The following is a 14,959-nucleotide window of genomic DNA, read 5'->3' as shown; positions in this document are numbered from 1 at the left end:
GATTGGTATAAGAAAATTAAATATTGCATAATAAAGTAACCATGCAATCCCAGGAAGTAAGAGGAATTGATAGAGAATTCTGGTATGACTAGTCCTCCCTCAAAATCCGATATTCAGAACACAAATGTTGTTGTTAAAGAAATCAGTTTCATTCAGAAGGCAGACCACAAGAAATTGGTTAGGGCTCCATTGTTATAAAGATCATCTCAGAGCCTTAGGTTGGCCAATACACTTATGCAAATCAAAAGTGGGTCCATGTGCAAAAGCTACATCATAGTTTATTTCTGCTATCCAAGGCTTTTCTTTTCACATTTTTATTACTAGAAGATTTATGAGTAGCAATCAGTTTCCCACTCTGTGGCATTCACTTTAAGTCCTTAGATGAACACCTTGTTTTCCTGCAAGTTAAGTATTATTTCACCTTTAACTGAAGAACTTAGCCGGTCCAATGATTATGTAAAGACAATCATTGTCTTGAGATTAGTAAAACTAAAATAAGTTTATTGATTAAGTAGTTTTAGCATCTTTGTCTAACTTCTCTTTTTTTTTTTAAATGAAATACTTGAAGCCATGCCACAGTATTTTGACCATTCATAGATGATTTTAAAAATTACAATACTTGTGAAAAGAAAATAACAACTGTATAGGAAACAATATACAGAGCAGTTAATGTAAAATGTGGTAGTGTGAAATTTTGCTCACGTTCTTACAGTATGGTTTTACACGGTTACAGCAACTAGTAGAATTTAGTGCAGAGTACAGAGACTGACTCAAGACCAACATGTGCCTGGAGAAATCCATAGAGATGGTTCAGTTGAAAACTCCAGGTGGGGATTTATCTCGTATCCTGTTTTAAAAGAAAGCTGAAATCTAGTCTTGGTCACCTAAGACAATGCTATTCCATGCTAGAATTTTTTTGTGACAACACTTTGCTGACAAATTTCTTTGCTGCATATTTTTCCTTCTAACACCATGATAACTTTGACAATTTTGTCCTTTGGCTACTAAGGGCAGCTTCTACTGAGATCCTCTCCTATGTGACATAAAAGAAGATAATCATCACTCTATTTCTGTAAACAGGGAGAATACATTTTTATACATTTGGTGGTAAAGAATGGAATAAATAGTCAGAAGTTCTCATTGTTTGTAACCAAGCACTATTCCTCAAATGTAATAGAATTATAAGTAATAAACATTAAGACAGGAACAAAATGTACTATTTATTTTTGTAATATAAACAAGCTGCTGTAATGTACAAATGTCCAACATTATGTAATTTACAGAAGACAGCATTTCACAGTTTGCTTTGCTCTCCGCTGGCTATCACATTCACTCTCACTCTTTTTCATGATGTTCCCTCAATATTAGGAGTCAGGGGAGATAGATATAACTGTTTCTTTTATGTGTGAACATTCACAATCAATTATTGTCAGTGTTGTGGCCAGTTATACATCTTTGTGTTAACCACTGCCTATTGGAAAAAGAAGTGTCTTTGACTAAGGCTTAGAATAGTGGACATCAAGATAGATACTTAGAAGTTAGTCTGATCACATTAGCAAAAAAACATCAGTGGGTTCCTACTTAGGGCTTAAGTGTTCCCTAATCATCAAGTATCTAGATTTAAGGTACAATTAATGGGTTCTTTTTTGTACTCCAGGGCTTATACCCAATCAGAAAGCATCTAGTTACCCCCATAATAGTTATGACCCTATTACATAGAGTGATCAAAGTATTAATAAAGTTCATTAAAATCATTAAAATATACTTATATAAAATTAATTGTTGTTTTCAGGGCAAGTAGAAATAATTTTCAGGTAAGAAATAAGATATGAATTCAAGTATTTAAAGAAATAATTATAAGATATTACATAAAAATTTTATAGAATAAAGTGTGGTAGTCTTTTTTCTATTATGGTAATTAAATACTCTGATAAAAAGTAAGTAAAGAAAAAAGGCTTTATTTAAGCTTATAGTTCCAAATATATAATGTGCATAATGACTTAGTCAGCATTGTAAGAAAGCAGGAAACAGGCTGGTCATGTTTTATTCCTAGACAGAAAGAAGCAGAGAGAGAACAGGAAGTAGATTGAAGCTATTAAACTCAAAAGTCTTCTTTGAAAAGTTCTCAATTAAAGTGAAGTTCTTTATCTATAAATGGTCTACATTTTATAAAGATTTCATGACTTTCTCATAAAAACTGGAGACCAGATATACAAATGTATGAGCTCGTGGGAATATTCCTAATCAAAATCACAACAAAAAGGTACACAAAAAGTTGTATTCTTTTTTTCAAAGTCAGTACAGTATTCGGGGCTTCCCACTTGTCTATGTGGTTTTCTAATCTCTGCTTTTTATTCAGATCGGATCCCCAAAGAGCTGAGTAATTGGAAGTGTTTGAACCCTAGGGATGGCACTCCTCCAGGGATAACTGGAAATTAGCAACAAAGGAGTTTTGCATAACTAGCTGGCTTTACTGTTGCTAGGTGAGTACATCTTTCTACTCCAGGGAATATAAGAAGAAAGGCAGAAATGAGAAGGAAGGAAGGAACAAAAGTAGAGGTCTTCACGGATAATTGATCCCTCTGTTCTACACTTTCTAGTCAGGTCATGGGGAAGAGTCCCAAAGGAGACTAACAATATCTATGACTCCTTAGAGGCTAGCTAGCTGCTCCTCTGTCACTCAGGGCAGGAGTCCTGCTGGGTCCCAGATTCCAGGCTTCATCAGCTTAGTCTTATGCTGACTACATCCTGCCTTCCTCTGGCTTCATATTCAGGCTGTTCTGTTTCACACCTCCAATAACAGAAGGAGGATGTGGGCATAAGTTTTAGCCTATTCTACAGTAATCTTCAGTGTGTAAGTGCCTTTCCCCCCCTGAATGCTTTCTTTTCTTAGCATCTTCTCTTCTGAGGTCTATGCTTTTATGAAGGAGTAGGAGCCTGTACTTACTTGAGTCTGCATGAATTTATATTTTCATGGCACTTTATGTACTTACCATCTGAGTGATGACCTTGACCCTTACAAACACTCATGTGGACAGCACACAATCATAGTTTGGATCCTGACTTTTGAAAGCATAAGCTACTCTGTATTGAAGCAGTTAGTAACACTGACAACTGTAAATGGCTTTTCAATATACTGAATATTATGTTTGTTCTTTTGTCTTCTTATGTGTCCACCAGCTAGATTTTAGTTTTCAGTTATACTGACTTTGAAGAACAGAGAGGTTTTATGAATCACACATATCAACAAGACACTTAAACAAATCCTAGTCCTTGTGTGGTCATGATTTATGGGGAATGTGTATTATTCAGAATATTAGAACTTTGTATTTTTAAAAGATGTTCAGGAAGATAATTGCATAGATATTTTATATATATTAGAACATTATACACAATAAGAAACTTAAGTTACTAGTGTCCTTCATAGGAATACAATTAAGTTCAGAGATATTTGACAAATTCATCTGGATTCAGAGTGAGCAGCTGATATGACATTGGAACTCAGATGTTTATACCAGTGGTTTGTAATCTGTGTGTTGTGACCTTTTTGGAGTTGAGCGACCCTTTCACGGGGGTTGCCTATTAGATATTTTACATATTAGTTATTTACATTAGTATTCATAACTGTAGCAGAATTACAGGGATATAAATAATACAATAAAATAAATTTAGGTTGGGGGTCAACACAACATGAGGAACTGTAATAAAATGTTGCAGCATGAGGAAGGTTGAGAACCACTACTCTATACTGTCACCACTCAAAATTTTAAATTCAAGTTTATCTCTTTAAGTTTTAGGGAACAGTTAAAACGGATGGATAATTCAACATCAAATATTAGCTGGTGACAGTATTAGATGAAACCTCACTTTGGAAGTATTTACCATAAATGGCTTTCCAGTGGGTTCTTTAAAGGCTTTGATTCCTTTGGGAAGTTCAGCTAAGTAGGTCCATCCTTTCATCTTCTAGGAGTAAGTGAACTTGAAAATGAGGAATTGTACTTTGGTAACTGAATTCCTCCTAATGGGAATGCCACATACAGCTGGACTAGAAAGGATGCTCTTTGTCCTCTTTTTGACCTTCTATCTTCTCACTCTTCCAGGAAACCTACTCATCATGCTGGCTATCCTGACTTCCCCAAACCTTCACACACCCATGTATTTCTTGTTGGGAAACCTGTCAGTGTTTGACATCTTTTTTCCTTCTGTGAGTTCCCCAAAGATGATGCCTTACCTCACACAGCCCCACAGCGTGATGGCCTATGACCACTTTGCAGCCATCTGCCACCCTTTGAGGCACACAGTCATAATGAATTCATGGGTGTATGACTCCATGACTGTGGCTACCTGGATGGGGAGCTGTCTGCATGCATCTGTCCTCACATTTCTCATTTTCAAGTTACCCTACTGAGGACCCAATGAAGTAGATAACTTCTTCTGCAACATCCCAGTGGTGCTGCCCTTGGCATGTGCAGACACCTCTCTGGCACAAGCTGTAAGTTTCATCAATGTAGGTCTTGTGGCACTGGTGTGCTTTCTCCTTATCTTCATTTCCTACTCTTGCATCATTATCTCCATCTTGAAAATCTGTTCTTCTGAAGGCAGGCACAGAGCCTTCTCCACCTGCAGTGCTCACTTGACATCCATCCTGTTCTTCTATGGCCCAGTGGTCCTCATTTACCTCAGACCTGCCTCTAGTCCTTGGCTGGAATCTGTGGTTCAAGTGTTGAATATTATTGTTACTTATTTCCTTAATCCTTTGATATACTCCTTGAGAAACAAGGAGGTAAAGGTGGCTTTGAGAAAGGCATTGACTCAAGGGATACACACTCCTGGGGACTAAGCTTTATGGCAAAATTTCTTCCTCAGAGATTTTTCTTTATTACTCAATAGAAGTTGCTCTTATTTTCATATGATTTTTAAAAACATTTGTGGCATACTTGATGTTTGTTTGATTGCAGATATTTGATTGAAGCATGTACTTGTATATATATATATATATATATATATATATATATATATATATATATATATATATATATTTAATTTTTTAAAGAATGTAATGTAACTAAAATATTTCCTCCATTCCTTTCCTCCCCCCAAACACTTCATCTTTGACTCAAATATCTGACATTTTTTCTCATTAATTTTATTGCACATACATATGTATATACCTCTTTAGATATATTTGTATATGCATACATTCCTGAATATAACCAGTTAAATTTATATAATGTTAGTTGTATGTTTGTTTTCAGACTGACCTTTTGCCAATGGCCAACAATTTGGCACATTCTTTACTGAGGAAGATGTTCACTCGAGGTGTTGCCTTCCTCTACTTTCTTTTATATTGATTTCTCATTTGTAAGAATGTATTACTATTTACCCACATTTATTTACTTATTATAGGTTTGTTATTAGTATAAGGCTAATTCTAATAGAATGAGTTTAGATACCATCAATCTAATTTTACAGTTATATTTGTAGTCCATTTTGAGTAAACGTGAATTCTTTTCATTTACTTTGAAGGTTCTGTCGTGATCAAATTGCTTAATATGGTGTCTACATTTCTGTTCATAATAATCAAGAGGGGCAGACCATATTGAGCTAATGTCTCTATAGCAGAATTGCAGTACATCTAGGATATGTAATACTAAAACTTACTTTTTAAAAGTGAAAAGTAGTTAGAAAACATTTGCAAGTAGGAAAGATATAGAAGAAATAACAATTAACTGATATTCAAATACAAACAGTCCAAAATTTTAAAAAGGCTATTTCTGAATGAAATACAGTATATTCAGTAGAGTATATTTTCCCAAAATAGAATGAAGTCATGTAGAACTGAAATATATAGACATCATATAAACTAGCTGAGAAGGCATGCTGTCTTTTAATAAAAGAGACTACCAATCACAGAATGGTATTTTGTAAAGAAGAATAAACAGAACATAATTCTACACTAAATCTAAAAAAGTGATGAAAGAATGTATTGAATGAGAAATGACAAAATTTAAGGGTGTTATCTATAATTGGTTAGGTAATAGGTTTGATAAATCTGCACTGTATTCTGGGCCATTAAGAATAAACCTTACAGCCAGGTGTGGTAGCATGTACCTTTAGTCTCAAACTTCAAGAAGTAGAGACATGTTATATATGTTTAAGTCAAGCCTGGTCTACAAAGAGAGTTCTGAGACAGCTACACAGATAAACCCTATCATAACAAACAAACAAACAAACAAGCAAACAAACAAAGAGGATACCTTATATACTTAACTATTAAGTGACCCCAAAAATTCCACCTGAGAACTTCTACAGCTGATAAACAAGTTCAGCAAAATGGCTGGATATAAAATTAACGCAAACAAATCAGTAGCCTTCCAATACTCAAAGGACAAACATGCAGAAAAAGAAATTAGGGAGAAGATACCCTTCACAATAGTCACAAACAATATGAAATACCTTGGTGTGACTCTAACTAAGCAAGTGAAGGACCTGTATGACAAAAACTTCAAATCTCTGAAGAAAAAAATCCAGGAAGATCTCAGAAAAAGGAAAGATCTCCCATGCTCATGGATTAAAAGGATCAACATTGTAAAAATGGCTATTTTACCAAAAGCAATCTACAGATTCAACGCAATCCCCATCAAAATACCAACCCAATTCTTCATTGAGTTGGAAAGAGCAATGTAAAATTTCCTCTGGAATAACAATAGACCTAGCATAGCAAAATTCATCCTCAACAACAAGAAAATATCTGCGGGAATCACTATCCTTGACCTGAAGCTATATTACAAGGCAATTGTGCTAAAAACTGCATGACACTGGTACAGAGATAGGCACATGGATCAATGGAATAAAATAGAAGATCCAGAAATGAGCTCTCACATATATGGTCACTTGATTTTTGACAAAGGAGCTGTAAACATTCAATAGAAAAAGGATAGCCTCTTCAACAAATGGTGTTGGTCTAACTGGCACTCAGCATGCAGAAGAATGAAAATAGACCCTTTCTTATCTCCTTGTACAAAGCTCAAGTGCAAGTAGATCAAAGATCTCCACATTAAACCAGGTACACTGAAATTATTAGAAGTAGGGAAAACCTTAGAACACATAGGCATAGGAGAAAATTTCCTGAACAGAACACCAATGGCTCGTGCTCTTAAGGTCAAATATTGACAAATGGGACTTAATGAGATTGCAAAGATTCTGTAAGGCTAAGGACACTGTCAAGAAAACAAAACGGCAGCCAACAGAGTGGGATCTTTACCAACCCCACATCTGATAAAGGCCTAATATCCAAGGTTTACAAGGAACTCAAGAAGCTAGACACCAGATAATCAAACAACCCTATTAAAAAATGGGGTACAGAGCTAAACAAAAAGTTCTCAATTGAGGAATATTGAATGGCTGAAAAGAATCTAAGGAAGTGCTCCACATCATTAGCCATCAAGGAAATGCAAATCAAAACCACCCTGAGATTCTACCTCACATCAGTCAGATTGGCCAAGATCAAAAATTCAGATGACAGCACATGCTGGCGAGGATGTGGACACAGAGGAACACTTCTCCATTCTTGGTGGGGTTGTAAACTGGTACAACCACTCTGGAAATCAGTCTGGTGATTCCTCAGAAAATTGGACATAGTACTACCTGAAGACCCAGTTATTCCACTTCTGGGCATATACCCCAGAGAAGCTCCAACATACAACAAAGACACATGCACCACAATGTTCATAGCAGCCTTATTTATAGTAGTCAGAAGCTGGAAAGAAGCCAGATGTCCTTCAGTAGATGAATGGATACAAAAATTGTGGAGTATTTACACAATGAAGTACTATTCAGCTATCAGAAACAATGACTTTGTGAAATTTCTTAAGAAAATGGATGCATCTAGAGAATATCATCCTGAGTGAGATAACCCAGTCATAAAAGATCTGACATAATATGCAGTCACTAAAAATTGAATAGTAACCTCAGAAAGCTCTAATCACAGCAGCAACAACTCACAGACTATATGAAGTTCAAGAAAAAAAAAGGAGAATGAAAAACCATTTGCTTAATCTTTACACACCAAGAAAACTTTGAGTTATTCAAGGTTACATCTTGTTTTACAACTACGTTATACTCATTGTAACTAGTAAGATCTTAATGCACACTATCAAACCTTATAAAAAAAAGTTGCCGAGATGTCTGTGCACCCCGGGCCTGTTGGAAAGCCTTCTCACCAGGCCTGTCTCCCTGGATCTCTGCTCTTCCTGGTGGCAGATGTTCTGACTAGTTTTAATGCACACTATCAAACCTTTAAAAAAACCAAATCCTGACAAAAATGTATTTGTATAATTTTATGCAAAAATGCTTAAAATCTTTACATTTATCTGTGTTTTTAAAATAAAGTTGTTCAATTAAAAAATAAAGAATTAAAACAGTGGGTTCTCTAACATAAGTCTTCAGTGTAAGTGATTTGAATCTCCACTGGCCTCTTCTTTGATTTTTCCATTTCTGTTTGCTGATGTTATTTGTAAAGAGAATTTAAATGATGTGCCGTATATTCTGTACAGAATTTATATTTGGATTCAGTAGAAAAAATTTTCAGGTATTTAATTGTGCAACAACAAATAAAACAATAATAAATGTATGAGTATAAATGATCTTATGCATAATTGGTTGAGCGTATAAATTAATAAATGTGACAGAGTAATTCAGCAGTATCTGATAAAATCATCTACTTACTTAATTTTTTTCACATTTGTTTAGTGTGTGTGTGTGTGTCTGTGTGTGTGTGTGTGTGTGTGTGTGTGTGTGTGTGTGTGTGTGTGCATGTGTGTGTGCCTAAATATGTGTAGAGGTCAGAGGATACCTTGAATGAGCTGGTTCTCTCTTTCTACCATAAGAACTCTGGACATTGAACTTAGGCTGTTAGTCTTAGTTCTTGCCTCCTGAGCTGTCTCTCTAGCACTGTTGGTTACTTTTAGATGTAGATGTTCATTTGTTAGTCTTATTTAGGAACTGTTGCTCAAAGAATATGATAATGTTCAAACACGGTTTTCTTATGTGGTTTTTTCCTGTGGTAAGACATTTGAAATGCATAGACACACATATACATATATATGTATATATATGGTGTGTATGTATATATATATATATATATATATATATATATATATATATATATATATATATACATAGACACACATATACATATATATGTATATATATGGTGTGTATATATATATATATATATATATATATATATATATATATATACATATATAGTGTATAAATGCCTTGGCATAAGGCAAGAAAGGGCCATAAAGAGCATAAGAATACTGGAAAAATGTGGCGGTGTTTGAATATCTGAAGAGGGGCCTCATTCCTGAAGGTGAAGCTTCACTTGCAATGGAGAATCAGGGTATTGGGATATCCCAAAAGACACCAGAGACACTGACAAGTGTGCAGGTGGGTCAGCAAGTAACTACAAGATAAGCCATAGGCATTCATGCTTTTCGGAGTTCAGAAGATCGTGTATCAGTCTAATACCTAGGATTTGGGAGTACAAGATTTTGTTTATATCACTGTATTTTCTCTCTTTTTTTTGGAATTGATTGTAATGGTACATTGATTCTTTTCATTTGGATGGTATCTGAGTTGTCTTTGATTTTATAGGAAGTCAAGGTTATGAATATATATATATATATATATTGATCCATTGTGAGTTGCACATCATTCATCCCAGTTCCATGAATCTCTCTGTTCCCTCATATTGGCCTTTCATCCTTGCAGTATCTCCTACCTCCTCAATGAGACAGAGGCAAATAAATAACAACAACAAAAACCCAAAGCATAGAAAACATCTAATCATGGATGCTGTAGCATGTCACAGTGTGTCCCACAGTATATCCCCCTGTCCATACATCTTCATTTTCAAACATTTATTGCAATGAATCTTTGGTCTGGTTCAAGATCTCTGGCTTTTGTGACACCATCAATAATGGATTCTCCATTGGGACTCCTCTCAGTTATTCTGATGTTGCCCTGTGACATGAAGATCCTGCAGCTTTGGAATAGGAAGACTGGCTCATTCTCATGTCTGAATCATTTGTGAACAATATACATTTTGAGTTGGCCAATTCCCAGCACTGGATCTGGGCCTGAGTAGTAGCTGAGCTGGTCAGCCTGCCTGCTCTCCCTCTCTGTACTACCTGGGTGAGCTCTCCAGCACTGCTCTGGCTACCTAATGCTACCATCAGCAGGAGGCAGGAACGGCTCTCCTGCTCTCCGACTCTTGAAACCTGCTCACCTGCACCTATATCTCCAGAGCCTGTTCCACTGAGCTGCCCAGTCATGGTTCAGGGCTCACTCTCCAAGTACTCTCCCAGTACCCCAGGTGGTGGGACTGGTCACTCAATTCGGGCTATTCCTCTCACCTTTGAATCTCCAGCTTCATCTCTCTTTATAATGCTTAAGGTGCCCCACTTCTTTTTCTCTCCCATCTGACTGCCACATACTTGCATATTCCATTGTGAGCTGGTCACACTGCTGGCGAGCCCCTAGATGCCATCCTTCATTCATGCTGCATGGTATGGTGACAAGTGGATGTTTATGGTCTGTCTTTGCCATATGCTGGAGGGCAGTTCTGTGTGTAGCATGGCTATCCACAGGACTCTGTCTGTTTTCATCCTTCTGTGCTGTGCTGCCTTAATTTGACTTGATTTTGTACTTATGAGTCCCAGTAGTAAGACAGCCTTTTCTTTCAAGCCAGCATCAAGCTTGGATGTGCAAAAGACTATCATCTGCTCTGTTCATGACTGGTGTAAGAACCCCACCACCAAGATTTGGTCTTACAGGAATGGTTGAGGAAGTGGTAGAGGCAGAACTAAGATCCACGTCATCCATGCCTATTGCTTCTCTTTCCATAATAGCCATAATAGTTTTGAAACTGAAAACAACCTAGATGTCCATCAACTTATGGATGGATAATGGAAGCACAGTATATTTACACATTGAAATAATCCGATTGGTAGAGGGAGAAGTTATTTTAATTAAAAGTCTTTGTAGGGTGTCATAGCCAACTTGTGGTATTTAATAAGAAGTTATTGATCTTCATGTGACTAACTACTGAGTTAAACATTTTCTCTTTATTTCTAGTACCCTTTAATCATATAGTCTTGGAATAATGTTCAAGAAGCTACAGAAATGCATTTGGGTATTATAAAAACATATAAGGAACAGAGTCCATGCAGATTCATCCTTACCAGAATACAGTACACACACACACACACACACACACACACACACACACACACACACACACACAGCTGCTAATACTATATATTTTAATTTTGTATATATTTTATGCACAGAAATTTATATATTTATCATCGGTTAGCATTTGAACAGCTTTATTATTCTAGGACATGGGAGCAAAATGTAAGACACATGTCCATGATTATCAGAGATCCTACCTTCTAGATGGGCAGACAGGTAAGCCTAACTCTTATCAGAACTAGTGTTACATTACTGTTGAAATGAGTGTCATAAAGGAGGTATATTCTGAGAAACCTCATTTCTTTTCTTTCTAAGATCCCATAAACAAGGAGACTTCTTGTATACTGAAAGAAATGACTATAAAGAAACTCCATATAAACAAGCCAAAGTTGATAGGGTTGTTTTGAAAAAAACTCTGATGTGGATTTCCTATATCCTGATATAATAACTCTCCTGTTTTACTTTCAGATATGACACAAAAACAGGAGACAGCACATTATTTTAACCTCATGTCTTTCTGCTCTTTCCAACTCTGAATTTATCTCTTTGACTTTTATATTATTGTTAATCCCAATCTCATTTTAGGGGAAAGGCTCTATGTGAAACATGGACATTATTCAGGCAATACATACACCTTAGCATCCTGATTACACTTGCTTTCTGTATTTATGTTAATGCTAACTTGCAATATTTTTCCTGGAAAAATAGCCTCAATAATATGTGCTGCTGTACACATGCTATTCCCTAAAGGGAAGTTAGAACTGTCCACTGGTGTTGTTAACTGAATGTGTCCTCATGCAAGAGGACTCCTCCTCAAATTTTTGTTTCATTGAAAATTGCCACCCTAATTTTCTAGTTGCAATGTCCAAAACATAAAAATAGTTTTCCATTATAATCCTGTTGCAATCAAAGACATGGATAGATTTATCTTCTTTAGGATATATCCTGAAATCTGTCTCCTCTCACTGCCTTTGAATTAAATACCTTCACGTTCACATTCTTTTTTCTCAGTGTTTCTCTTTATATATTTGTCATTTAAAATAAGGATGTAGGCCCTTGAGACAGTTTAGAGGGTTAAGAAGCTTGTCACTAAGCCCAATGTCCTGATATCCAGAATCTACATGGGAAAAGGAGAGAGTCAACGTTCTCATCTTGTCCTTTGATACGCTGACATGCCCCCTCCCACAAATCAGTAAATGTCATCTTTAAAGTTCACAAAATGAAATAGATAGCGTTTTCTACATATCTCTAAGTTTTTGTCTTATTCTTTCTTAGTATTATTTGGTGAGTACACACATATACAGACATACACACACATACATGAATTCATTTATTCATATAATTTATATACCAGTATGTTGGGAGTAGAGACACTTAAATGGGGAAGTGAGGTTCACCAAAAATAAACCTCACAGGCATTTCAGTTTGAGATAACCCTTCAACTTTTAATAGTTATTCTTGCATTCAAGACAATTTAAAAGACAAAATGAGTATTTACATTTGTAGCTTCAAGATGATTATTTTCCTACACAGACTGAGAGAATAGCCTATTATTCACAGCCTTTTTAATGGCTTCTTTGACATCTTTGTTCCTAAGGCTATATATAAGGGGGTTTAGCATGGGAATCACTGTGGTGTAAAAGACCGAAGCCACTTTCTCCTGGGTCGTGTCACCTGTAGATGGTTTAAAATACATGAAGATGATGGAGCCATAGAAGACTCCAACAGCCGCAAGGTGGGAGCTGCAGGTACTGAAGGCTTTTGACCTGCCATCAGCTGAGCGTATTCGAAGGATGCTGGCAAGGATGAAGGCATAAGAGATGAAGATGGCAAGCACACTTGCAAAAACATTAAATCCAACAAGTATCATCACCCAAAACTCCTTGGTATAATCTCTAGAGCAAGCTATATTCAGAAGAGGGAGGATGTCACAGAAGTAATGGTGAATGACACTAGTTCCACAGAAGGAACGACTGGATATGTAGCTGGTATGAACCGTGGCCCCAAAGGCCCCCATAGTATACACAGCAGTGGACAGTAGCATACAGACCCTGTGGGACATGGTTACACTGTAGAGCAATGGGTTGCAGATGGCAACATAACGATCATATGCCATGGCGGTTAGCATGTAGGAGTCATCAATGCCGAAGAAAGAGAACAGAAACAGCTGGGCCATGCATTCAGAAAAAGATGTAAAATTCTTCTCAGATACAAAGTTTACCAACATCTTGGGGATTATAACAGAGGAGTAGCAGAGATCTATGAAGGACAAGTTACTGAGGAAATAGTACATGGGTGTGTGAAGCTGAGAGCTGATTCTGATTAAGAAGACCAAGCCCAAGTTTCCTGCCATGGAGATCACATAGATCAAGAGAAACAGGGAGAAGAGGGGGATCTGGAGCCCCGGCTTGTCTGTTAACCCCTCAAGGACAAATAAGAATGCTTCAGAGTGATTTCCTGAGCTCATGCTTACCCCAGATGTGAGGAGTTGGGTGCTTCAATGGAGAGAGGCAAACATTAACAATTGGTAGTACATAGGAGTTTGCAATTTGACAAGTGACTTATTTTTCAATAGAACCAAAATCAACACACTGGTAGAACTGATTGAATATCATCTGTCATCAAGATTACATTCCATTTGGTTTCGTTTTTATTACATTCCCTGAGAAGTGAAACTCATTGGGTTTTTGTTTTATTATCCTCTTGTGACATTTAAATGTGAGACTCATGCTGTCTCTACAAACGAAGCTCCAGAAGTTCTGGCTTTTCCTGTAAAAGAATAACTATTATTTAAGCACCTTTCAGGAGCACTTACTCAGAGATGTTCTTCCATTTGGTAGGTTCTGTCTGGACCAGCTGTCGTCTCTGATGATTTGGACCTTGAGCTACCCTGACCAATGACCCTTCATTTCCTCTGTATTTTGCTCATTACTCCCTGACCCTAATCACAAGGGCTTTGCTTCTTTCTCAGCTCTTTGCGTCCCTTCTGCATGCCTGGTTTTGAATTTGATTTTTCTTGCTGCTACCCATGAGTCATTGAGAAGTAAGAAGAATAAAGCCCTTTTGGAAAGGGTTAATTGGTGCTGTGAGCATAGCCCTGTTGTCATGTGCTGAAGGAAAGTGGGAAAGGGAAAAGAAAACACCAAGGTCATAGGTGCTTCTATGGGGGGGGGGCAGAGCTCTGAAGGTATACTTAGGTGATGAAGGCTGCAGAGCAGCCCATGAGAGAGCTATCTGCTTTACACATGAGAAATTAGAGAATATTGGCTTTGCTACAAGGTTACATTATTTTCCCCATTTACATGAGTTAATTGAGTTTTCCCCCAGGTTTCCTACTGAGTGTTAAGGTCAGGTTTTATGTTTTTACCTATTCTATTTAACAACAAGAAACACATTCCTACCACACAACAGTTTTCTTCTGAGTCTGAGCACGAAATAAACTGTAACTTCTACACTGTTTCCTTTATTTGCCCTTCTCCACAATTTCCTTGAATTTTGTTTTACTTGTGATCTAGGGCAGCTTTAGGACAGTCTGTTGGACACTTTACTAACATTGAAAACACTTTGGCCTCTTGTTTGTTTAAATAAGGTTGCACTGATGTTAAATGTCCTTAAGGAAGAGCAAATGGCGGTAGAAAACACATGCAGACACATTTACATACTGAGGTTAACCTGTGTCAAAAGTCCCTTGTGTCTT

General features: G+C 36.8%; 1 protein-coding gene and 1 pseudogene across 2 annotated transcripts; one reads left to right on the top strand and one right to left on the bottom strand.

The window, feature by feature from the left end:
- Positions 1-3,985: 3,985 nt before the first annotated feature.
- On the top strand, positions 3,986-4,840 carry LOC308431145 (olfactory receptor 10D3-like; annotated as a pseudogene). Its single transcript has one exon. The product of its transcript is annotated as an olfactory receptor 10D3-like (transcript).
- A 7,947-nt stretch (positions 4,841-12,787) lies between these two features.
- LOC308431212 (olfactory receptor 8D2-like) lies at positions 12,788-13,729 on the bottom strand (the record flags this gene model as incomplete). The annotated part of the gene is made up of 1 exon (XM_080930575.1): positions 12,788-13,729. The coding sequence occupies one exon, from the start codon at positions 13,727-13,729 to the stop codon at positions 12,788-12,790; it is 942 nt and encodes a 313-aa protein (XP_080786701.1).
- Positions 13,730-14,959: the final 1,230 nt, after the last annotated feature.

The sequence above is a fragment of the Micromys minutus genome (genome assembly GCF_963924665.1).
Source record: "Micromys minutus genome assembly, chromosome: 16".
Lineage (NCBI taxonomy): Eukaryota > Metazoa > Chordata > Mammalia > Rodentia > Muridae > Micromys > Micromys minutus.
This window is presented reverse-complemented; position numbering and strand designations above follow the sequence as displayed.